At 36.6% G+C, this 24863-nt stretch overlaps 1 protein-coding gene across 1 annotated transcript in view; it reads right to left on the bottom strand.

Annotated features, from left to right (window-relative positions):
• USH2A (usherin) overlaps nucleotides 1-24863 on the bottom strand; it is a gene marked incomplete at both ends in the record, with an annotated part of 372871 nt that overhangs the window by 43320 nt on the left and 304688 nt on the right. Inside the window, 6 exons of the mRNA XM_079550589.1 lie at nucleotides 8181-8535; nucleotides 14245-14407; nucleotides 15552-15710; nucleotides 22764-22921; nucleotides 23762-23945; nucleotides 24484-24591. Of these exons, the coding sequence (XP_079406715.1) occupies nucleotides 8181-8535; nucleotides 14245-14407; nucleotides 15552-15710; nucleotides 22764-22921; nucleotides 23762-23945; nucleotides 24484-24591 (1127 nt within the window). The remainder of the gene's footprint in view (nucleotides 1-8180; nucleotides 8536-14244; nucleotides 14408-15551; nucleotides 15711-22763; nucleotides 22922-23761; nucleotides 23946-24483; nucleotides 24592-24863) is intronic.

The raw sequence follows: 24863 nt of genomic DNA, 5'->3' as shown, positions 1-24863 counted from the left end.
CTTATTTTTAAAGCAGACTTAGCGCAGTCAAACACAGTATGGCACAAAGGGAAGAATGCCCCTTACATCTTCTTATCAAATCATACTTTAATAGGTAAAAGTTTGTGGGAGTCTTTGTTTTGTTTTTACAAATTAGAAAACACCCCACCAATGATGTTTTTCTGCAGCAGCTGATTAACTTGTTCATGTTTTCTCAAGTAAAATGCAAGTGTTATGGAAATACATCATAGAAAAAAAAAAAGCATTAAAAAAAAAAGCACGTATAAAAGCATATATAGAGAAACAGAATATGTAGCATATACACAGTCCCATTTTAGGTATTCTGTGCTTAGGCATGACACTAGTCATGGAGTTGCCTACTTTCTTATGACAACAGCTGCACAAAAAAGAGGTTACCACTTCCAGACTGCTGCCCGGTACCACCTTCTGTTGGAAGGTGCCATCTTTTAGATCTGTCTACCTATATAATCCCATTAGAAAAAAAACCAGCTGATTATTCAGTTTAAAATCAACCACCCTCTTTAGCCTGATGCTGGTGGAACACAAACACACTAGAGGAAAGCAACGTAGTACAAACAGCTGCAGCCTGATGGTGCCTCAGTTGTTCTGGAGGCTTCATGTAGAGAAAGTTCGTGCCCTAATCTAGGTTAGATGCCTGAAGTTAGACAATGTAAACATCTCTTGGAAGACTAGATACTACATGTGTCTCACTCAGCGAAAAATAATTATAGAATGGGTAAAAACTGGATCCTGCACAAGGAGAAACCCAAGGATAAAATATGCCAGATATTTCCAAAAAGAAAAGTAATTTCTTTGTAGAAAAAAATTACCTATTGATCCAGACATTCTGCTCTAATCAATTGACTTTCTCTGCAGCTGAAAGTGACTTCAGGAGCTTCACTGGCAGATGTTGCTATGTGAGCAGCCTTTACACTGTTCTTACTTATGCCCACCGGCACACAGTTCCACAGGTTCACCTTGCAGTTCCTCAGCCATATCAGAGAACCCAATATGCCACTCTGTGATACACCCAAGCCTGGGGAAACAAGAGGAGTTAAACTCCAATCTGATATTAAATGGAGTCTCTGAGCAATACGGCAGGAGCTGGACTGACTGAATCAATCTTTAAATTAAGAAGAAAAAAAATATATCACTTATATCAAGAAAAAAGCTAAGGAACTTCTGATTCTTTCTTTCGGAAAGGAAGCCTTACTTCATAGACCAGGCTGTCAAGGAAAAATTAAATAATAACTGGGAGTATGTTTGAAGCAGCAGGAAGAAGAACAGAAAATGTATGAAGATTGTGAAATAACAATAACTTCTGAAAGAAACTATCAAAATACTGGGTTTTTTTTTTCATTATTACTATGTTAGAAAGTACTGACATGAAAACACATGATAACATCTACGGTTGGACAAATCAAGGAAAACTGTTATGAGATGTGGAATCTGCCAGTCCTGTATTACTCATAAAAATCTACTCCACTTGTCTATTTGAGTCATGTTAGTCACAATCACGTGGGTTGTGTGATTAGACATGGGCAAACACAATTCTATCACCAATCTTACTTCTGGCCTAAGATTTTTTCAAAGGGCAAAGTTATGTTAACTTCACATTTCACACTGAATAAGGGAGAAAATATTGAAGAAAATAAGTAACGAAATAAACTCCTTTGCTGTAACCTTCACATATTCAGACCTCACAGACGCCAGGTAAACCTTTCCCTACTGCCCTGAATCCTAACTAGCAATGATTCCTTAATTCTTGGCAGAGCTCCCCAGGATGTAAAGTAATGTTTCTGTGGCTACTGAAAGCATCCAGGGAGATGCTGAAGTAGTCGTGGTTACTATGGTATAAATAGAAGTGAGCTCGAGTCTCTCGCTCTCCCTTTCTCACTATCTCATCCAGTTCTATTACCGTAGTACTTTAAAATCATTGAAGTTGTGCAACAATCCATTTTGTCCTTTCTGCTCTAATTAGGCAATTCTACATGTCTGTCTTGATAGGTGGGGCTTACTGAAGCACTTAATCAGTTTCTGGAGGGGCATCGTAGTGCCAATCCAAATGCTTATTTAAACAGAGCTGTAGTGCCAAATCCAGCATATTCTGCAGCAGCATGGAAACAACAGAGTCTGTGAGACACAGATTGCCTCTCACGCTTCCTTCTTTTTTTAAACAGCCTTCAATGTGAAGGAGCACTCGTCCTGTATTCATCCCGAGTAAGCATACCAGACTTCAATCTGAAGACAGGCTTTCCTGGCAAATAAAACAATTACTGCAATTCCAATATGAGCCCTTCCTGAAACTGTGCTAACGAGGCTCTGAATCTTAAAAATTGCATTTAAATCACATGATTCATTTGCAAACCCATCACATATAGCACACACGTGGTAGGTGTGGGTCATTTCATTGGAATTAGAAAGCAAATGTCTCTATACATGAGAGGTCACCAGTTGTTGCAAGTTAAAATCTTTTCATTGTTAAGCATAATTAAAATACTCTAACAGTGGTTTCAGTAATTTAAACATTGCAGTATTGTTGTAATATTTTTCTAGGCTTCAAGAGTTCACAATTGTTTGGTCCAATCAAATCTGGGAACACTGGAGAAGTTATCACCCATCAAGGTAATTACTTTCAAGTTGAAATAATTACTCCATCAATGTTAATGGTCTTTCAACTTCAATAAAGCACTCACCTGCCGATAATCACAGCTAACCTCTTGCTCTCATGCAATTCCCTCTCTATTTAGCAGGTTATATTACAGCCGTTAGAGTGGTCACTTGTCCTGAACAGCTGCTGAATTTCACTTTGATCGGCTGTGAACCATAAAAAAATTAGTCACCTGTGTATGATTTCCCCCTAACCCAGAAGCCCTTGCAGAGCTAAAGAGATGATCTTTTGGCTGTACTAGGGCATTGCTGGAGCAGCCATCTTGCTTCTGGTTGTGGCTACTTTCCTCTCCCTAACAGCAGTATGGAGCCCAATTAACTTTTGCCCTCCACTGCTGTTCACAGCTTTCCTTCTTTACTAAGTAGCATATCTTCTGAATTTATGGCTTGTGCAGGGACTCCTCCATTTACCCTCATCTTGCTTTCTTACAATTCAGTCAGTTTCTCAGGTATCTGAAACAGGTATGTATAATACCACTCCTACTCTTTGGCATATTTTTCTTATTCTGGCAGCTGTGGTCTACATTTTATCTTCTATAGGGAAGCTGTAATGTGCAGTCCTACATGTTGCACTACTGAATAATGCTATTATTAAAGTGATACATCCAACATTGTCAAGTGGTCAACGGTCTATAAGAGGAAACAGAAATGAAAGATTAAGTACAGATATATTAAGTACTTCTGAAAGTGATAAATAGAAAAGTAGTAACTCTGGATGCAAGATTCAAGAGGTCTGTAATCCTGCTTAGAAGGCTTGTGTAAATGGCAGTACTGGTGTGTTTAGATTTTCTTCTGATAACAATATATTATATATGAAGTTTTACAGTAAGCAGTCATTATTTCTTTATTCTAGTTATATATTTAATGTACAAATTAGTGTCTGGATGTAAAAGCATAATCATGCAAGCCAAAGCCTTATTTTCCTACCAAAGCTTCTATTATTATTGCTATTCTGCAATATGTCTACAGATTTCCCTACCAGAGATGAAGCATCTGCCAAGAGGAGCTTGGCCAGTGCAGTTATATACCATCTCCCCACATAATGTAAGTAAGCCAACATATGTTCTCAGCTGTTAGTATAGCTGCATCCAAACCAAGGGCTTTGCCAGTGCAGTGATATCAGCTGAGAGACATGTTAATTTTTTACACCCCAAGCTGACATAGCTATGCCAAAAAAAACTTAGTAGGAAAAATCTGGCCTAAGAGCTTCACGCTGCAAAACACAACGTGAATAGACCTATGTTTCTAGGTAGGCACAGATATAAGATTCCCAAGGAAGAAGGCTTTCTAATGCTCACACCTCTCTATTGCATCCTGGAAGAAGGCAGGCTTGACATGCAAAAGCCTTAATTCTGCAGAACAACAACAGGGGTCACTGCTGAATGCAGGCAGGGTTTTTCTGTACAACCCTTGCTTCCTCTTGTCCTTCTCCAAGAATTCTTAACAGCTCCATGTTGCACTTTTTACTCATCTTCTTGGCCTGTTTGAATTCTCTTACATTAAGCAGCCAACTGCTTGATACAATTGTCAAAGGAGGACAGCGTTACATATCTGCAATACATCCACTGAGCAGAAGTCCAAACTCACCCATGTTTGAATCTCACAGCAACATTTGACATGCAGTAGCTAAACAACTCTATGATTTGCTGCTGTTTTCTGACACTGGCTTTACAATGAAATCAGCTCTGATTCCTACATTCACAAGCTTAAGCCCTGTGCTCACAGGAGAAACAGTCTGATTTGTCAATCTGGTCATTTTATGCAGGTTTCTGTAAATGAGAACTTAATGTCAATCCATTCCTCTATGAGCGCATCTGTCTGACATTAGTGTTGTCAACAAGAGGCTTCTCCCTTTAGAGGGTAAAAACGAAGTGGAAGACATTGTAGAAGCAGCTTGCACTGCTGTAACCAGTCTTGATTTGACTTTGTTCTGAACATAAACCAAAATATCAATTTAACTTGCAGTCACCTAGCACCCGTCAGTATACTCCTGGCCAAACAAGCCAGGGAAGTTTACTTTTTAACAGCAAACCCTCGGTAAGGCTGACATGTACAGCATCAGCAACTGATGCTGCAGGGGAATCCTCATACATGTGCATGGTAGCAGAGTGGAGATTTCATTTTTATCTCCACAGGCAGTGCTTAAAGTGGTCAGTGATAACCTTACCAATACTGGACAGCTACAACTTTGTCACATCAGTTCAAATACAGATTAATACACCTTCACTGGAGAAGAAACAGGAAAGTAGCCTACATAAAACTATAAAATGATTTGGAAACACAGAAGATGCTCCCCATTTGCCTTGGAAATGGGCAGAAAAGAAATTGCCCCATTACAATGGCCTGCAGTGGCATTAGCAATTAGATGTATCCTTCAGTGCCATCAGGATAGTGTTTGGACTTCAGTCAAGCTTTAGGTCTCATTGCAGACAACCAGGGTATGGCCAATAAGAGGGAGGGTGGGATTGGCTAATGTGATTCTAGCACTGCTTTTTTTTTTTTTTTCTGGAATAATCTAATGAGATAAAAATGGAGTCTAACAGATTAAATAAAGGACTGAACTCATTGTCGCTTAATACTTTAAGTCTTGCTTGTAACATGGAAGCTTGTGTGAGAGAATGACTAATGGTGTATCCCACGAGGGAGCTCCAATAGAGATGCTTTAAGAGATTAAATGATTTAGCCTAGTACCCCTGAAAGCTATATTTTAAAGGGGCAGAAGTTTAATCATTGAAATGCTAGTTCCTTCAATAAAATTACATTTTAATTAAAGTGTCTCATTCACAAAGCTACAGTTAAGGGTATTTCAGCAATTTCATGATAAAACTCTGTTTTAAAGGGGCTATAACTTTGAAAGTTGCTGTCCAGGTTTTTGCCTTTTGGGATAATTGACCTGACCTCCACGAGATATCTTTGATAACAGGACTCTACGCACTGTGTCAATAACTTTGATTCAAAGCTTTAGTTCTGCTATATTCAGAACAGAAGAGGGAGGATTCAGTTCTCAGCTTCTCAGTATAAATCAGCAATAACTCCACTGAGTTAATGCAATTGCAACAGTAAGTGCAACTGATGGAAGGGCGTTGTAGAAAGATTTCTCCCCAGAAGGTAAAACACAATATTTAACAATTAAAAAATAAATAATATTTAAAAAAAAAAAAAACTGGCAAAAACTACAAGGGCTGATCCAAATGTAATGCCTCCTATTATGTTGGCCTACAGTGTCAGAGGTGGATACCTGCGGTATGGCATTAGAGGTAGAACCTTCTCCTCAACACTTCCTTACATTTTGCTGCCATGTGACAGATGGCAGCAGAGGGGCAGTCTGACACAATTGCATCTGACATGGAAGTGCATATGAAGCAGAAGTGTGTTGCTGAATTGCTCCACACAGAAAAAATGGCACTCACTGATATTCATCAATGCTTGCTGAGCACTTATAGAGGCCAAACAGTGAATGTGAGCACAGTGAGGTGGTGAGGAGTGTATTTCAGCAGTGGTTTCAACAACATGAAAGACAAGCCACATTCTGGATGGCCATGCAGATTTTACTAGCACAGCATGAAGGATCTTGTCATCTGGTGAAAATGCACAGCTAATGGTGGTGACTGTTGAAAATGGAGCTTTATAGCTGAGAGTTTGCTCTATCAAACAGTGTTATTGTATTCTTTGTATCCATAGTAGTTTCCATGGAAATAACTAGGAGGCATTACTTTCAGTGACCATAAATATTTGATAAAATTCATGACAAAACACAGTACAAAAAACATGCAAGTCAGCTCCACCACAGCACTAGTAGAGTAGCAATACATATGCAGCCAGAATGTAATTTTGATTCAGGATGGTGTTTGAGGAAAGAAAAGGATTTTGAAGCCAGGAAAACACTAATTCAGTAAATAATAGCTTGTTAATTTAAAAGACCTTTAACTGATGCTGTTAAAGAAACAGTCTGTGGCAACATTATTTAAAGGGTCATTTTGGTAGGTTTTATTACCCACACTACAACCATCTTGGACGTTTTGTGTTGTTGTTGGCATGCTTAGAAGATATTACAATGCATCACTGGCCAGGTCAATTTTGATGCTCAGCAACACACTGCATGCTGCTGAAGTAGGGTGTTAGGAGAAGCCCTACCATTTTGCTGGTGTTAAAATCGTAGGTGTTTCATCACAATTATGATTGTGATTATTTTTTAAAAACAAATTAAGGGAGTGAAATACAACAATCCTACTGAAATTCAATAACTTGGGAATTCCAATCTATTTTTTAAAAGCTACCACACTGTATATTGGAAATGTAACTTCAGGCTTTCAGGTACATAAAGGACATATTCCTAGCATTCTCTTCAAGATTTGTCTTCTGTTTCAGAAGGACACATTACAAACTTAATACGTTTGGGCTTCGAACAGTACATGAGATTCCTGAACTGGAAACTTCTCCCTTATTTTCTTGTCAAGGGTTGCCTAAGGTTGTTACTTCAAGGTTACTACCGGGTATTCCAGAGATTGTACTTTACAATCCTACATGATTGTCAAACAGAACGCTAATTAATTGCTTAATTAAAAGTTCAGTGGCTTTTCAGCATTATCCAGTAAGAACATGGACTGTGAATTTAATTTAGGCAAAATCCTAGGTTTGTGGATTTGAGGTCGCACGGCTGTGGAAACCTAACTTTGTTAAAACCACCTTAAGCATTTTATAAAACCCTATTTTCAGGAGGCTGCCAAACACAGCAGCTATCCTAAGATACAGCAGTACAGTTCTATCACCTGACTAGGTGCTGTCTTTCTGTAGGAAGACTGGGATATCGTATATAGATAGGAGCAGTAGTGGTAACTGCACAAAACACAACCACTACTTCCTTCACCAGTTTACCCACTGTTCTCATACCTTTTCCCTAATATCCCTCCACATACTGCATAGAAAAGTAATACAGATAGTCATGTTTGCAAAGTCCCTCAAAGGGAAAGATATCTTAGCAGTGCAAAAGTAACGTTTCGTGGTAAGTGTAATGAAAGTAATAGATCTGCGTTCGTTACTGATGAATTAAGAAGGGAATCTTTACAAAAGTGTATGTGAGCAAATGCTTTGCATATGTAAACTACTTAATTACTAATGAATTCACTCAGTTTATGATTCCAACTGAATTAAAAAAAACGGCATGACATACAAGGAGGACCGTTTTTGTTCGTGCAAATGTTCTGGAACTATTTTGACAGTCAGATAAAAATCTGAAGACAGTATTTTCTGAGTAAGGTAAAGTTAGATGCGTGTCCTCCAGGCATGAGCTGTGTATGTTTTTGAGCAACTGACTTGAATCTACTAAAGATTAGACATTAATATGAAATGTTTCAGTCTTCACTGGACTAATCCCAAAGTTTATAACAACAAACTACTGGCAATTGGGAAACTCCACTTTCCAAATCCATGTAAAATGAGATTTTAAAATGCCACAGAGATCAAAACAGCACAAAAACAACCCAAGCCTGATTTTCTTGGCCAGTTCTTACCGTCACAGTTAGCGCTGTAACAGCTGGGATGCTGAAGGTTGGATCACTACGCTTTTCTTGATAGACAACTCGATACAGAGTTATAACACCATTGGGAAACACAGGCTGGGTCCAATTCAACCGCGCCGAGTATCCACTTGTTGCTTGTGCTGAAGGGGCTGCCATGCCCCATGGGGAAGCCTCGAGAGTTTGGATTGAAGCCCACAGGCTATCCACTGACCCCACAGCATTTTGAGCTCTGACACGATACTCATAGAGAGTAAAAGGCTGTAGAGCATCAGATGCATCAATAAATTCCAAAGCTCCCTCAGCCCAGATGAACAAAAGCAGATCTTCTTGACTGCCCACAGGACGTCTGAAATGAAATCAAAGACAATTCATTTAAAATTGAAAATAACTTTTAACAGTCATACTGTAGCAGATAATGAATTTCAAAGTTCATCCTGCAGCTCACAAAAGTACAGAACACATTTTTATTCATTACACACATGCAAGCAACTGCTTACTCATCTCTGCAAGTACTTCTGTGAACCTGTGTTAGGTGCTCAGGTGTGAAAAAGAATTTTTGGCAATTATTTAATCATTATTCTCCTTCATTGAGAAGGATACCACAAAACACATTTCAAACAGGTGTGCTGTCACACTCCATGCTATCAGATTTGCATTATCTGATGGCACATTGTTCTTCCAGGATAGAATACATCAGATATGAGAATTTAAAAATTTTGGAAAGTGAAATTTTTAGCTGAAAAGTAAAGACTTAGATTATAATATAGGTGCAATTTTTTCAACATTTCTCAAAATTAAAACATTACTGGAGGTATGCACCTTAGGATTGCTTACTTATGGAAAACTCACCCTAAATTATTATAGCAAAATGTTACGTAGGCAGTAAGGGATAAATATTCTAACATAGCCTCAAAACCAAAGTTGAACACTTCAGTTCTAGTTTGTTCACAATAAACATCCCACTTACTCTTGCTAGTGGAACAAGCAATGTCTTGTGCATAAACAACTCAGCAGAATTTGCAGCCCTATCACAAAAACTCATTAAAATATCACAGAGTTCTTTTAATAATAAACGGTATATTTTTCCAGTGCTGTTTTTGTTTCAAAAATACAAACTTGTTCAAAAATACAAAGTAAGATATATGAAGACAGCTAACTGTATAGGCTTTTGGATATGGATTTTTTTTTTTTTTTTTACTTACCTTTTGTTGATTTATATATAGATTATACATACCCACACATATTTGTATATTTAGCACACATCCCTACCAAATATCTGCTTGTGTTGAACCTGGAGATATTCTGGGTATCAGAGATGATTACAGATGAGCCTCACCCTTTTTCTAATGTGGCCTCTTCTAATGCATTATTTACAACAGATGTAAAAGGAAAGCACTCATCTTCAAAACCAAGTTATCAAATCAATTCTTTCACTTGGCATAAAAATGTTTGTGTGAAATTAAGTTGGTTACATTTAAACACTGTGATAAATCTCAGTGACGGCTGTGCTGTACTGCAATGAATTTAAGTATTTTTCTTACTGTTCACAAGAACCTTAGCCTTTGCAAAACATAAAAGCACTTTCACCCTTCTTGCCAAAAACAAAAAAAACAAATTACATTATCTGCCACATTTATTGCAAGTAGGGCAAATTTGCAGAAATAAAATTGGTTTGTCTCTACCAGGTGTCATCATCACTACACGCACACAGAAGCTGAAGAATATTTTTTTGGCAAGAGAAAACTTGCATTTTGCAGAATTCTGTTGGCTTTTATCTTTCTAGAGCACTGCTAGGTACTACTTGAAAAATACATAATGCAACTGTTTTTAAAAATGGATAATCTTAGCTGCTTTGTAATAATACATATCTATGTACATAAATAAAAATGTGAAAAATATAAAGAATCCATTTGTGTACGCATCAGTGTATTCATTCTTTGTGCATATATAAGGCATGTATGAGCACACTGTTTTCTTACATGAAACAAGAAAATTTTTGCCTAATTCTGAGATAAGGCCATATGGGCACTGTGTAGACTGTCTACCTCAGAACAGGACTTTCGCGATAAGAGATCTCTTGTGTGGTAAAAGGTGCAAATTATAAGATGTGTTGATACTGAGAATTGTGTTCAACCATCAGAAGTGGTTGAAGAATGTCAAGTAGAACAAACCTGAAAGATTCCCTAGCAATTCTCTCTTGCAACACAATGAAATAGAATGGGGGTACAAAATTTCTTTTTGACCCCAAAATTCCATCAAATGTTTTTAGTACAAACCCAGTGCAGAACTATCCCTTGGATCTTGCTCACTGACTTAATATAAGGCACAATTCTGAATGCTGAACCACTAGTACACCTTTTTCCCGCACCTAAATGCATAATCCTCTCCCTCTGTACTCAAAAAACATGCCTAAAGATCTCTGTCGATAATAGAGAGTATGTTATAGTGCAATAAAATTGCATTTAATACCTGTCTTGTCTGGCCAAGCGCTGTGGCACTTAAATGAATGCATACATTTATGTTTTATAAATTTTACAAAGTCTGTGATAAACAGTTTTCACACTGGAAGATCAAATTTGCCACCAACTGTAATCTCATCCACAAGCAAATCTGTACAATGTAGTCTGGTTAAGTATTTAGATCTTATTACTGTTGAATATTTAATGAATGAAACTTATGGTTAGGTAAATGGTTCCATCTGTGATGCTAAAAACCAGAATATCTTCATGTATGAATAAACTTTGAACAGAAGTGGTTGAACAGTCTGTAATCATTTCAATCGTCTTAAGATTTAAGATTCAACTGCTCATTTAACTGGAAGTGTTTCTTATGTACAATGAGCTGCAAAGGAGAATAACATTTCCAAGAGCTGGAAGCTGCCTCTTAATCTACATAGTCTGATTTGCTGCTCACATTCGTTTTAAAGATGCTCAGATACAGTTATTTTTATAAGGGCAGATTCTCCCTGCCCCACAACCAATTGGAGCAAGATGACATGAAGAGGAAAATATAATCTTCTTTGTGACAGATGTCTAATAGAACTATATGCAGAGGGCTGCAATGCTAACTGCAACTCTGACTCCTCAGCCGCCTTATGTAGAAGGGATACTTTGTGAACCCCTGAGGTCAATCCAGAATTCTTACCCACATATTTATCTGTCATTGTGCAACAAAAGTACGTGTTTGTGTGGTGCTTGTTGGCCCTGGAGTAAAACACTCTCAAATCATTTTGGGGAGGAATAATGCAACATCAACAATAATCCTCCTCTACAATTTTATATCCAACTAAACAAAGCAGCCTTACTTGCCGTTTAGTTACAAGCCTATACTATTGTTGCTCGTATATTTTAACATTTTTCTTTCTTTTTCTATTTACAATTGTTAACATAAAGAAAATCAACCAAAGGAAACTGAGATTACTGCATGCAATGCACAGTTAGTTAGATTAGGTATTATACCAATTACAGGTACGAATAAAACTCTTCAGTAGTTCTTGTACCCCTTGATACATTCACCATAATGGTTAGATCTGTGTGCCTTGTCTCTGGTGTAGTTCACATTTAAGACCACAAGTGTAAACAGTGAAGTTTTCATACAGAATCAGCTTAGAAGCCCCCATAATGCAAGTTAGAACAATCAACAACCATGGAGACATCTCCTCTGTCTAAAATTGCCTGTTTTTTTCTGTGTCAGAATTGCTCAGCTAATGAGAGCTAGATTACAGACTCACATATTTGTACTAAATAACATAATCTTGCAGAACTTGATGCTGAGACTTAAGCACAAAATTCAGAAGCTCCCTTAAGCCAGATATGAACCTAACTCCTTATAATTTTAAAGGCAATACTGAGTCACCTCCTACATCCTACATGACATGCTGGTCATGTAGAGAGCAGCTCCATTAGCCGATGTTACCTGTGTCTTATTAAAAGAAGAAATACATCACTTATTTCCATAATACTATTTTTTTCCAGAGCACAAGGATGTTACATAATGATGAATGAAAAGAGGAGTAGAATGGGGGATTGTCTCATGGACCACATCTTATCATTCCCATCTCTTCTAAGCCAGTCCTTGCTAGAAAACTTTAAAAGCCTCAGATCTGTGTTTAAGATTGTTATATGAATACAAAATAAAACATCATGGTCTCTATTATCTTAGACTAGTAGTTTAATTTTCAGTTTCTAACAAAATGGCTGCAAACACACCAGTGATTTTACAATTTGAGGAGCAAGCATGAGTCTTGTCATTTTAATGCAAAGATCTGCACACACACGCACTCTAACTCCCCAAACATTCCAGGTTTAATGAATTTATTTTGGTGCGGATGCAGTAAGAAAAAGGTACACAATGAAGAAAAAAATACATGCCATAACTTCCCATGGAAATAATGCAGCCTTGCTGCTATAACAATGTAAGGCTATGTGTGGCTACAAAATGAAAAAAAAACTATGTGCTTACATCCCATTTCTGATTTTTTTGCAGCTATCTGAGAAAGATTTGATATTGTTGTTGTCTAAGCACATTTAAACTTCAGCTGAAATAACTGCCAAGTGATTCATGCCTATGTAGGTGAATATAACGATTGTATCTGGAGCCCCAGTGCGCCATTTTCATTTCACTTTAAATAAAAAACAAAATGTATCTATGTCAGTCAGTGCCCTTCTGCTGTACTCAGAGGTATCAAACAGGCTACAATTATGATTGTGAAGTGATTGTGTCACATTGCAGGAAGGTTTATTGCTTTTGAGTCTGCTAGGCAGTAACACATTCTGTTTCATATTACTCTTTATATCATTGTTTGGCTGTGACTAGAATAATCAAATGCCATCAAATGCTGTCAAATTCAATTTACAGTATTTTTCATTGAAGCAGGCTTTCTGCATTATATTTCCTGTTTTCCCGTTCTATGGCTGCCATGGAATAGCAGCAGTAATCATCAGCTTTATTTACAAAACCAACAGACTGAGGACATGTCTTAGGCTATAACACACACTTTGTTTCTCTTTTTACAGGAGGGAGACCTGGTATTTTTTGGTCAGACAATTAAAAAATAGCAAACAAAAGGATATTTCAAGAGAGTGGGAATTTTTAGAGACTACTAATGTACTTATCATGAAAGCGAATTTACATCAATAAACACTGCAGATTCAAAAAGGTAATTTCGTTCTCTGTTTTCTCAGTTGGAGCTCTAATATGGTAAAACATCCCAAACTCTGTGTAAGAAGTCAGGTTCAGCCCAGCATGTCCTCTCCACACATATTTGTAGTTGCAAAAAAACAGGAACTTCAGAGTTTTAATCCCTGTCCAACATGTGGCTTGAGTTTTATGTCCTCTGACTTTCTAAAGCTATTCTAGAAGGATCTCTTCAGGAAGGTTTTAAAGGATCAATGGGCACAGCGCTCTGCTACTTTGATACTTCCCTAAACATGAGTATCTATGTAGGAAAATCTTCACACAGAGCTTATGAAGCCCCTCAAAGGGAGTGAGAATGTCAGCCTTCCAGACAGCTGAGAATGAACATCAAGGAACATAAAGAGCTGTAATTTAATTGGAAGATTTTATAGAATAAAACTGTGCTATAATCACACTCCACATTACTTACTTACTTAACAACAGGAACATAATTCCTCTTAGAAAATAGTCCTGTGTTAGGAATCCAAATACCGTTTTTGGGTTTGAAAATTTCAAGAATACTGAGTTACTCCTGTTTCCACTCCACATTTCTCAACTGACTTATCAGTGGGCTGAAGAATGTACCTACTGGTGTAAGTAACCACAATAGGAGCAGCTATGTTACAATTTTTATCTGTCCTTTCAAATTTTTGAAAATGTATTTTCACCTGCTTTTTGTTATCTGAAGATCTGGACTGTGATTCTTCTCTCAGTTTTTATTCTCAACTTGTCCATCCATACATAGCATCTTAACACAACGTTTGGAAAGAAAGGAGAAAAACTTTATCGTATACTTCCATATATTTTTTTTACCTCCTAATGTATCAAGGAATCAAGCAGTTCAGTATGGCTATAGAATCTGAGGTGATAAAACATTTACCTATGAATAAAGTAGTTGGTAATGATGCCATTTGGTTTCTTAGGTGGTGCCCATTTCACTTCTATGAGTGCAGATCCCATTGCTTTAACGGTAGGTGGGCTCAAGTCTAGAGGAGGCGCTTCAGCAGTTCTTGAATATGTGCAACCACCCACTCCACATCCACCTACAAAACCCAGAAATTTGTTCAGAGATGAGAGTTTCTTCCTCAACAAAACAAATCATTTTAAAAGTTCAAAATACAGGAAAATAAATGTGTTCTCCAAGTAAACTCCATAGAGGGCTACATTTACATGATGAAGACAGTAAATCATCCAAGGAAGCAAAAACCAAGAGGACACTTTATGAGATGTGATAAAATAAAAAATAAAAGGTATTTAAATAATCACTGGTTGGGGTTTCTTTTCCAAGTTAAATTATTTAGATGTTGCTTCAAACACTGTCTAATCACAACTGTTATTCTGCCCCCATAAAACTCTTTGGGATCTCCTAATGGTCTTTATAATGTGCAACAACGTCCCCAGGCCAGTAAGATAAACATCAGTGATAGAATCTTAAAATAATGTTTTAAGAGAAATTTGAGGAGGAGCCAAGTGGGATTTCAGTAACATACTAGAATGACAGTGACAGAATCTCCTTTTTTTCTTCTATTAGCATCAATTTTTTCTTTGAGATGTAGTTCAGGACTGAGCATTTCTAAAGTAGGCTACCAGAAATAATAGATAATACAGTAAAAGAGGATAAATCTCAGGGCAAAAAGCTCCTGATGAAATGCTGCCTCATTTCACCCACTTTCATTATTAAACACTCATTTAAATAAGTGCAACTTCATCAGTGAAGTTCTCCTGACTTTCTCAAATACAGGTGTGAAGATAATTGGTTCCAAGGTATCACTGTAGAAAGATTTGAATAGGATTTTGAAATTTTCTACTAAGTTTAAGAAATTTTGTAATCTTTAGGCTCTTCCATAGTATCTTTATGATTACTATATCTTCCAGGTGAACAGCTGCAGAACCCATTTTGTTCTGTGTGCACATTTTCAAAAACTGTTAAGCTATTTGTGAAGAGTTTGTAATAAAATGGCACATAGTGGGTAAAACTCATTTTTTAAATCTCCATGTAAATTATTCATGATATAACATGGAGAAATATTTAATGCTACATTTAGTGCTAGGCTTTCTTTTTACTAGGTAAACATTTCACTCTGATGTAGAAATAGGATTTTATCTGTTCTGCTGAGTTGAATCTGTCTGGCAAATCTCCATTTCCTACCAGTCACAGAGGTGAGTCTTTTAAAAAAAACCTCTTACCATTCTGGCATGCTTGTATTCTTATCTCATACAGGGTGAAGGGATCTAGGCCATCCACAAAAGCAAAATGTGCCTGACCTGCTGGCTTCACTAGCAGAGAGGGACTGCTTGCATTCAGTAAAACGTTGTATTCCAAAGGCGTATCGACAGTGAATATCCCTGTTGTGACACAGAAGAACCAGTGATTATCTGAAATACACCAGTGTAAGACAACTTCAAAGAGACATTCATCATATGCAATTTTAAAAGCAAGCTGCTCTGGAGGTTTTGCCTACAGCCTCTTTCGGAAACTAAAACCATTTAAATATAAGCCGAAAAAGATCCACCTGCAGATCACAACTGGAGGATACACATTACAGTCCTTAGTTAAAAATCAAAATTCTCTTCAGTCAATTCAAGTGTTGCAATTGCTACTTTCGGGAAGAGGAGCGACCTTATAACTGAGAATCAGGCTGCTTTTATTTCTTTATTTTGGAGGGCTAACAGCTACTAAGCACCGCTTTTGGAGAACAGAGTCATATGATCAAAGAAGTGAATTGCCACCATTTAGCAAATTATCCCTTGTTAGCCCAGCAGCAGTACCTCCGTGTAGGTGCTTAGCCTACTCTACTAGGAAAGTACAATACACTAGTTTAAGGCAACAAACGTGTCATTTCAGCTGGTATAAAACAAACTGTCAATTTCTAGTTTTTGTTGAAGGAAAATGAAACTGATTTTTACTCTTGTTTGAATTCAGACATTTTTTTCCTCCCTATTCATCTTCCCATGCTGTCAATTACTTGTTTTCAGTTCGGCTGAGAAGCTGAAAAATCTATCAAGAGAACAAGCTAAGCCATATGCCATCCCTTCAGAATGACTGGCAGAGGTTCCTGGCTCTTCTCTTGTTTCCTCCTGCATTGCTTTTCAAAGATTTTTCAAAGATTTTCTTTGTTTTTCTTGCAAAGGGCATGCAGAGTACAACTACATTAGACTGCAGTTCTTTGCCTTGTCTGCACCTTGAGAATCTTTCTGTAACATTGGAAAAGAAGCCCATTCTTTCTCCTAATTGTGGCTTTGGTGTTTTTCTGATAAAGTGTCTGGGTTTATACTATTATTTTGCAGCTATTAAGAGATTTTTTTTCTAGTGTGGTAGATACGCACATTAACTGAAAAAAAATAATTACAAGAAATTGGAGTGATTTCAAATTTCTGTAGTGCTATAAACAACTGATATACTTTGGAAGATTAGAAAGATATTTGAAATGCCAAGTTTTCACAGTTATCGAAAGAAAAATGGGACGAAGATCCCCCTCCAAATAAGAATATGCTGCATCACTAGAAGCTAGACAAAGGAAATGCTGTTACTCTAAGCAGCTGAAAAAAATAGCCCTGTAATGGATGCATGGCTTCAAGCTGATTCAGATGATCAGTTCACAGGAATAAAGAGGATATTGATATTAGTCGCTGAAGAAGAGGTGAAAGCAGAACAAGACAGAAAGTAGAAAAAATACAAAGGTAAAATTTTCTTTGTCAATACAAATTTGGAAAAATAATGAAGAGCTGAATAATAGAAGGATAATTTTTAAATTGTATAGGATACTACAGAGGAAAGCTGAGAGATGATCTTAAAATATAGTATAACTTCTACAAGAAAGAAAATGATTTTTTTGTAAGGTAAGCTCATCCTCTGGGCAAAAAAAAAAAAAAAAAAAAAAAAATCACCAGAAAACTTATGAAGTTGAACTGTTCAGAATGCCTGGTTTCCCAAGGAAGATTAAATACAAGAACTACAACTGAATCCAATCAGTAATATGCTGCAAAGGACACCTAGTTCGAAATATGACTCATGTCCAACATTCAGTCTATATATCAGCAGGAATGCTAAAAAGAAATCTGAAATGTTAAATGTCTCCTAAAACTTGCAAATATATTAGGAATTATATTACTAATAAGCATATCCAGCAGAATAAAATATTTTGAGGAAGCAAGCAAGAAATTGCAAAAAAAATTACAGAGGTACCCTGAAAAATTCAAATATTCACTTGAAATCTTTCCACAGTTTGATGAAATTCACTGAATGCTAAAGATCAGAGGATCACTTCATAATCTAAAAAATAAAGAAATAGACTCATACAACACAGTAGTGTGTTAAGAAAAAACCTTGCGTATTCCAGAATCGCCTTTAGCATCTGCAGCCAGTCTGCTGCTACTATGTGTGCTCTGATGACTGAAGGAAACAAAATGGGCATATTTGTTAAAGTCAGATGGGAAACCACATGACTTGGTTAGTTCCAGAGTTCATAAATTTATGTCAGAATAAAAGGAACCGTAAAAGCACAAATGAACCAATTTACCCTAAGTGCAAATGGCAGTTTTGTTATTTGGTGTCAAAGTTAGCATGAGCACAATGACAACCTGCCATAACACATTTTCATGTTCACTAAAGAACAAGGATTTACTTGGTTAATATTCCCAGCAATACTCTTCTTCATAATTTACAACAACTAGATGCTGATAGGTTATTTAACATTTATGAAGTTAAGATGTAATCAGAAAAACCCTGATTATCTTTACAAATAAAAAAGTTAAATTATTCCACTTTTTTTTCTCTGCGACTTCATTTCACAGCAGGTGCACACTCTGCAATGGGACAAGTCAATCAAATGAAACCTCGTTTTTTGTAGGCATATTTGGGTAATGTTTAATGTACAATTCTGCGCAAAAGCTCTGCAAATGCACTTTGGCTTAAAAACTGGGGTAACCCATAAAATAAAATCTGCAGCATGAGATACTTAGAAGTGGGACAAAAGTCACTTTCTCTGTTACAGACTAATCACTAAAAATCTCTTTGAAGTCAGTTTATGAAAAACTGTTGAACATGATGTGAAAGTCCATCACAACTTAAGCAAAATAGATGAATTGTTTCAGTTATAGTCAACAAATACTAAAATAAGGGTATAATGTCTTTTATGTAAAAAAGAAAAAAGTGAAAGGATAAAGACTAAATTAATATGTTAATATTTAATCTCACACAATAAAAAATATGTTTGGTTTTCTGAGATTAAGTGCTAAAATTAATCTTTATGTATCCAGGTATCTCATGCTGGTTGTATCAAGTGTTCCCAACAAGACTGGGGAGGCAGCAACAATGGAGTTGCTGATTACTTTCAGGATGCAAAACTATGAACACGGAGCTTGAAAAATTTGGCCTGCAGTGATGTGGTGTGAACACTAGTTTATGTAATAAACAAAAGAGAGGAAATGCAACGTTGCCTTAGCAAAAGTCGGTACAATTATTAGATCATTTTGATCGTTCTTCTGAAACAAAGTGGAAACCAGGTTAGTTGGTGAACCTAAGAGATTACGTTTAGAGACAAATGACATTCAAGTACAGGGTTTGATCCAAACAGGAATAAAGTAGGAATCAAGACGTGTTACATAACCTTCACTCTGATTTGCTAAAGCAATCTGAGAAATGGTTGAAGTAGAGTTTTAAAACATGATGAAAGAAGACATTTTAATCTGGATAATCATTAGTGTGCGATGTAAATAACGCAGGAGCAGAGGACAGAATCTTACCTCTTTTGAGCTTATTATTACCAGCAACTGAAGATATCTAGAAGAATTAGGCCCACAGTGAGGACAAGTGGGGTTGTCAGTGAGTTGCAATGCAGGATGGTTACCTGCCTACCCATCAATAGTATCTATGGAAATGCCTTAGCAGATTTGTGTGTTGTTTGTTTGTTTTTTCAATACAGCTTTTCTGCTTCAATCTGTTGTCACCTAACCTGGCAAGCAGCTGAACACCACACAGCCTTTTGCTCACTCCCCCACTCCTATTGGGATGGAAAAGAATTGGGAAAAAAGTAGAACTTGTAAGGTTGAGATTAAAACAATTCATTAAGTCAGAAAAAAAAGGAGAGAAATAACATAAATTATAATTATATAAGTATACACACATATACATATAAATGTGTGTATACATAATATAAATACACATACAAAACAAGTGATATACAATGCAATTGCTCACCAGTTACTAATTGATGCCATTCCCTGAGCAGTGGCTGCTCCCCAGCTAACTCCTCTAAGCTTTGTTGTGTTTTTTTTGGTTGGTTGGTTGGTTGTTGGTTTTTTTTTTTGTTTTTTTTTGTTTTTTTTTTTTTTTTTCCCATGTTGTCATATGGCATGGAATATCCCTTTGGCCCACTTAGGCCAGCAGTCCTGGTTCTGCCCCTTCCCAGCAACTTTTGCCCCTCCTGGTCCCCTCACTGGCAGGGCAGTATGAGAAGCTGGAAAACTGAAATGTCCTTGGCTCTGCACATCACTGCTCAGCAGCAACTAAAACATCATTGTCTTATCAATATCATTGTTCTCCTAAATCCAAAACATAGCATCATACACTATGAACAATATCAATCCTGCTCCAGATAAAACCAGGACACTATCCATGACACTAATGGTTGTTCCATAATAATTGTAACATATCCTTCTCCAACATGTCAGTGAAATGTACTGTACCTTTGAGGTCTGTGCATTGAGGCAATGCAACACATGATAATAGGATACCTATTTCAGACAGTAGAATCCTATGCTCTACAGTGAGTGAAGTGTGTCAAATATTTTTTCTGAATCCATCACTTTAGCCACTACTTGGCTACACTGCTATTTAGTGAGTAAGGAGTTGTGAAATGATACATATCTATAACATTATAATATTTAGATAGATCACAGTTTTGAAATATTATGATTAAAGCAATACAAAAGGAAGGTCTGCATAACGTGATACCCATAATTAATCCTGAGGGTGAATATTGATCAAAATTTATTACAACAAATTAGTAGGTAGAATGCCAATCACTCCTGATCATCCCTGATGCCACAGACAGGAGGACATAATGACAAAGTACCATCTAATGAAAACTTAGTTAATATAATTCTTTCTTTTTTTTTTTTTCATGGAGTCCGTATAAATTAAAGCAACTGTTTTGTCCTAGAGTAAATCCCATTCCTTATAAAAAAAGCCAGATTCTGGGTTTAAAATGAAATCTGTATTATTTCAATATAGTGTATTGGATTGACATGTGAAAAAAATATAGAATGTGGAAAAGAAAAGGTTACTTCATCATGCAATGACATGAATAGGGATAAAATGCTTAGGCTAATTCTATCAAGCTAGGAATAGTTGTGGCCTTAGAAGTCTGCATGTATAGGACCTGTTAGTGGCCTGTGTACATCATTCTAGATTGGAACATCCAGAACAAACTTCCACCTGCAGGCACGAGTCTTCTTCTTGTGAAAAAGCAGTAAGAACACAAAGGTTTCTGAACAAGCAGGATTATGAACAGTCAGAAATGCTTCTGCACACGATTAATTTTTTAATACTCCCCATTTCTGTAAGAAAGATCAGCAAGTGGCCCTGGGGCTCTGTGATAGAAGGAACAGCATTTTTTCTTTTTCCATCTATCCTTACAGGGGCACTGCACAAAAAAAAAAAAAAAAAAAAGCACCCAATCTCTTGTCTACACTTAAAGGCTTAAATAATTGACCCCATATGGAGGAAAAGAAGAAGGCACTGAATCACCAAATATCCACAAAAGTAAGATAAGTTTAGAGGGTGCATCCCAGTATCCGGGAAGAAGGACACGTTCTTTCCCTTGTCTGAGGAGAACAATTCCTGCAGCTGTGTATATCAACCCTTCATCCTCTACAGCAGATTCATAATATCCTATGTCTTCCTCGCCCCTCTGATAGTGTGGCTTTGAGAATACACAAGACTCTGTATACACAATCTTACTTGCAATATATCCAAATGTAGCACACAGAGCCTGATGCTCCTTGCAGGCTTGTAAACTGCTACAAGTAACAGCAATTTGAGCAGCTGGAAAAAAAAAGTCTAGAACATGAAGGAGAGCATCCCACTCAACAAAAGCCCATGCTTTTCCAGTATACTCTTATGCTTTAAATCTATTTAAAACGTTGCTGAATATTTTGTATCTTAAATTACATTTATTATCAAAACTCTAATACAGTATGAGCCACTTTCCAATAAAACCAACTGTAGATTATGTGCCATTCGAATTCACCTGCCTTCTGCTAGGTTCTAAATCCTTCCAGGCAGAAGGGGGAAAAGTTTAATTTAAGATTTTAATCTTTTTCATATATTATAGCATTTCTATAATGGATTTTGTGCTTCTGAAAACTAAAAGATAGACAGCTCAGGGTATTATAGATTTATTAATCATTGCTTAAATGGGTAGGGTGAACGCTGCTAAGCACTGCTGCAATACTTGCAATCCCAGCACTGAAGGCAAAATACCTTTTCTAGGTCACTTTATTTTTTATGTCAATTGATGTTGCTGTGACTGCTCTGTAAGGCGCAAACATCTTAATAATTAGGAAGAGGTGACATCAAACACTTCTGTGAGTTCACTGATAAAACACATATTGTTGCTAGTATGCAAACGTTTGAAGTATCTAAAAAAAACTGACCTCACTATAACTGAAAATAGTGTAAAGAATCTGGAAGACACCTTGCTGGAAATGAACTACAGAAGACACTGTTTTTCATTTCTTCCTTTCTACCCTACCTCTGTTGAAGGCTAAGACAACCTAATGATGTTCAAGAGAAGAGGAACAAGAGGAAAAAGAAATTATGAGCCTTTGCTAACTCATCATCCTGCAAGGTAATACATCCACGTAACACTAAGGTGCTGTAGTGAGTTAAATTTATTCTATCAGGGTCAAAGCTAGTGAAGGATCTCTGTACTGCACTCTCACACCTCTTCTTAAAGGAGTTCAACACAGTATACCTGCTGGACACCTGTACGTTTTAATTGCCAGCATAGATATCAAGACATCACCAACCCAAAAGGTTGGCAGGTTTCCCTGTTGATAACTCAGGTTGGTTGGAACATAAGGGAAAACTTATTTTCAGTATAATTGCTTTTTTCCCTCATACTACTTGTACTCAGTAACAGTTTATAAGATCAAATTAACGCATGATTTTTGATTAGCTAATCCTCACAATACCCATGTCAAGTATATAGGTCAACAATATTAAAATAATATGTCTCCAGGAAACAGTGGATATAGATACTGGTTATTTAAATCACGCAGTAAAACCAAATACACAGAATAAAAAAATCAGAACAATTGATCTGCTTGCCTGAGTATAGTGTTATTCCATCCTTTCATTTTGCTACAAAATGGTACATAGAAATATGTTTTTACCTGGCATGTCCCAAGCTAGAAATATAGAATAAGCATCAATTACTGTGACATTATATGGAACGTGAATTTTCTCTGGTGTTCCTACTGGTGTTTGTATAACATATTCATCACTAGTGTTGCTGCCGCCCCAAGTGCTGGCTTCCAGCTGGTAAACATATCTGCACAAACACAAAAAGATCAGTAGGCACTACAGTTAGAAGCTTTAAGCATGTCAGTAATAGAACATTCACATTTTCACTAGTTTAAAGTGAATAGACTACAATAACTGGATTAGTGAACATTATCACCTTAAAGATTTCTTAGATAATGAGAATAATAGTTTTCACACTAAAATTTGCAGTAGTTTACATAAGAGAAATATCGATCCTCAAAAAAATGCCAAAACCTCAGAACTGCCTATTCAATGTATCAGGAACTGATGCTTTTGTGCCAGTATGTTCAATATTCACAAAAACATTATAAACCACATTAACTGCTGACTGTCATAGAAAGCCTTTATTTTTTCCAAGCATATTCCTTAAGAAAATTTTAATCAGAGGGCATTGAGGCCCTGGCACAGCTGCCCAGAGAAACTGTGGTGCCCATCCCTGGAGGTGCTAAAGGCTTGCTAAAGGTTGGATGGGGCCCTGGGCAGCCCTGCTCATGACAGGAGGCTGGAGGCTTTAAAGTCCCTTCCCACTCAAGCCATTCTATGGTTCATTCTATAAAAAAAAACAACAACTGATAAAGGACTATCACCAACAAAAGAAAAACAAAACAAGGTTTGAATAACATTAACTTATTCTCAGAAAAAGAACCAAATAGTCATTTAATCAAGGCTTTCCAATGTTTAGAAGCTTCCTACAAGTGCCCTTTACCATTTTTTCAAAATCAAAAAAGGAAGACTTTTTGTAATTAAAGGAATAACTTGCACATTTTATAAATAACTTTTGTACATTTAAAAAACACACATTTTCAACACCTTTCACACATTACCAAAATACGTGAGTATACCTTACCTACTGTTAGGCTGCAGGTTAACATCTGTGAAATTCAGGTCTCTACTACCACCCAAGAATATCTGTTCTTCATCACGAAATAATCGATACTGAGTAATGAGTCCATTGGGTATCTTTGGTTCACTCCAGTAGATTTCTACTTCTGTTGAGCTGACTATGATATGATGAGGTTTTGGCCATACCCCTATTAACACCACAATGGCACTAATTTAACTTAATGATAGAAACATAAAGATGCATTTCATTTTCCATTTCTACAGTTTGTGCTGTTACTTTCAGCAAATGTAATAAATGCATTAAACATTGCCAGGAAGAGTGACAGAATTTAATACACATTCTTAATTAAACACTCATTAAATGTATCTAACTAGACAAAATACAGATTAATGGAGAACAAAGTCAAAGTCTCCAGCATTTCTGTGTCTAATTATCTCTGCACATTTATTTGTGGTTTTAAAAACATACATCTATTAAATCTAACCTTGGTAATTTCAAGATGAATGTGGAAAAATTGTCATAAAAACAAAGCATAAATGCAGTGCCAGGCAGTAAGTGTAAAGACAGTGATGAGATCCAAGAAGAAAGACAAATTCTCTTGTGTAAATTTATACATGATAGCTTGATGGATGATAATGGAGTTTTGCACCTTGTTAAACTATTAAAAATACAAGACCTAATGACTGTATCATTGCAGGTCTATAAGAATGTCTTTTTCCCCTTACCATGAGGAGCAGCTTGCAAAGTTTGACCTGAAAGTGGTTGACTGGAAGTACAGCCAGCAGATGTACATGCAGTAAGCAGGAAGGTGTAGTTAGTGTATGGCTGCAGACCTAGAAAGAATAGAGATTAGGCTAAATGCTGACATCAGGCATTTTAAGAATTGTGCACCTACATAGGAAATACCGCACAGTAAGGTAAATTTAACTTCTAGTATTTTTAGCAAACATAAAATTTGAGTAATTCTTCTTTACATCCAAATAATACTGAAATAGTGAATTATTGCTAACTTAGAAATATATACTCTACAAATTAAAAAAAAAAACAACAAAAAAACCTGACAAAACAATTCAGATTGAGTATGTTACTATGCTACAGTGGATCT

This window comes from Tetrao urogallus (assembly GCF_951394365.1).
Source record: "Tetrao urogallus genome assembly, chromosome: 2".
NCBI classification, from domain to species: Eukaryota; Metazoa; Chordata; class Aves; order Galliformes; family Phasianidae; genus Tetrao; species Tetrao urogallus.
This window is presented reverse-complemented; position numbering and strand designations above follow the sequence as displayed.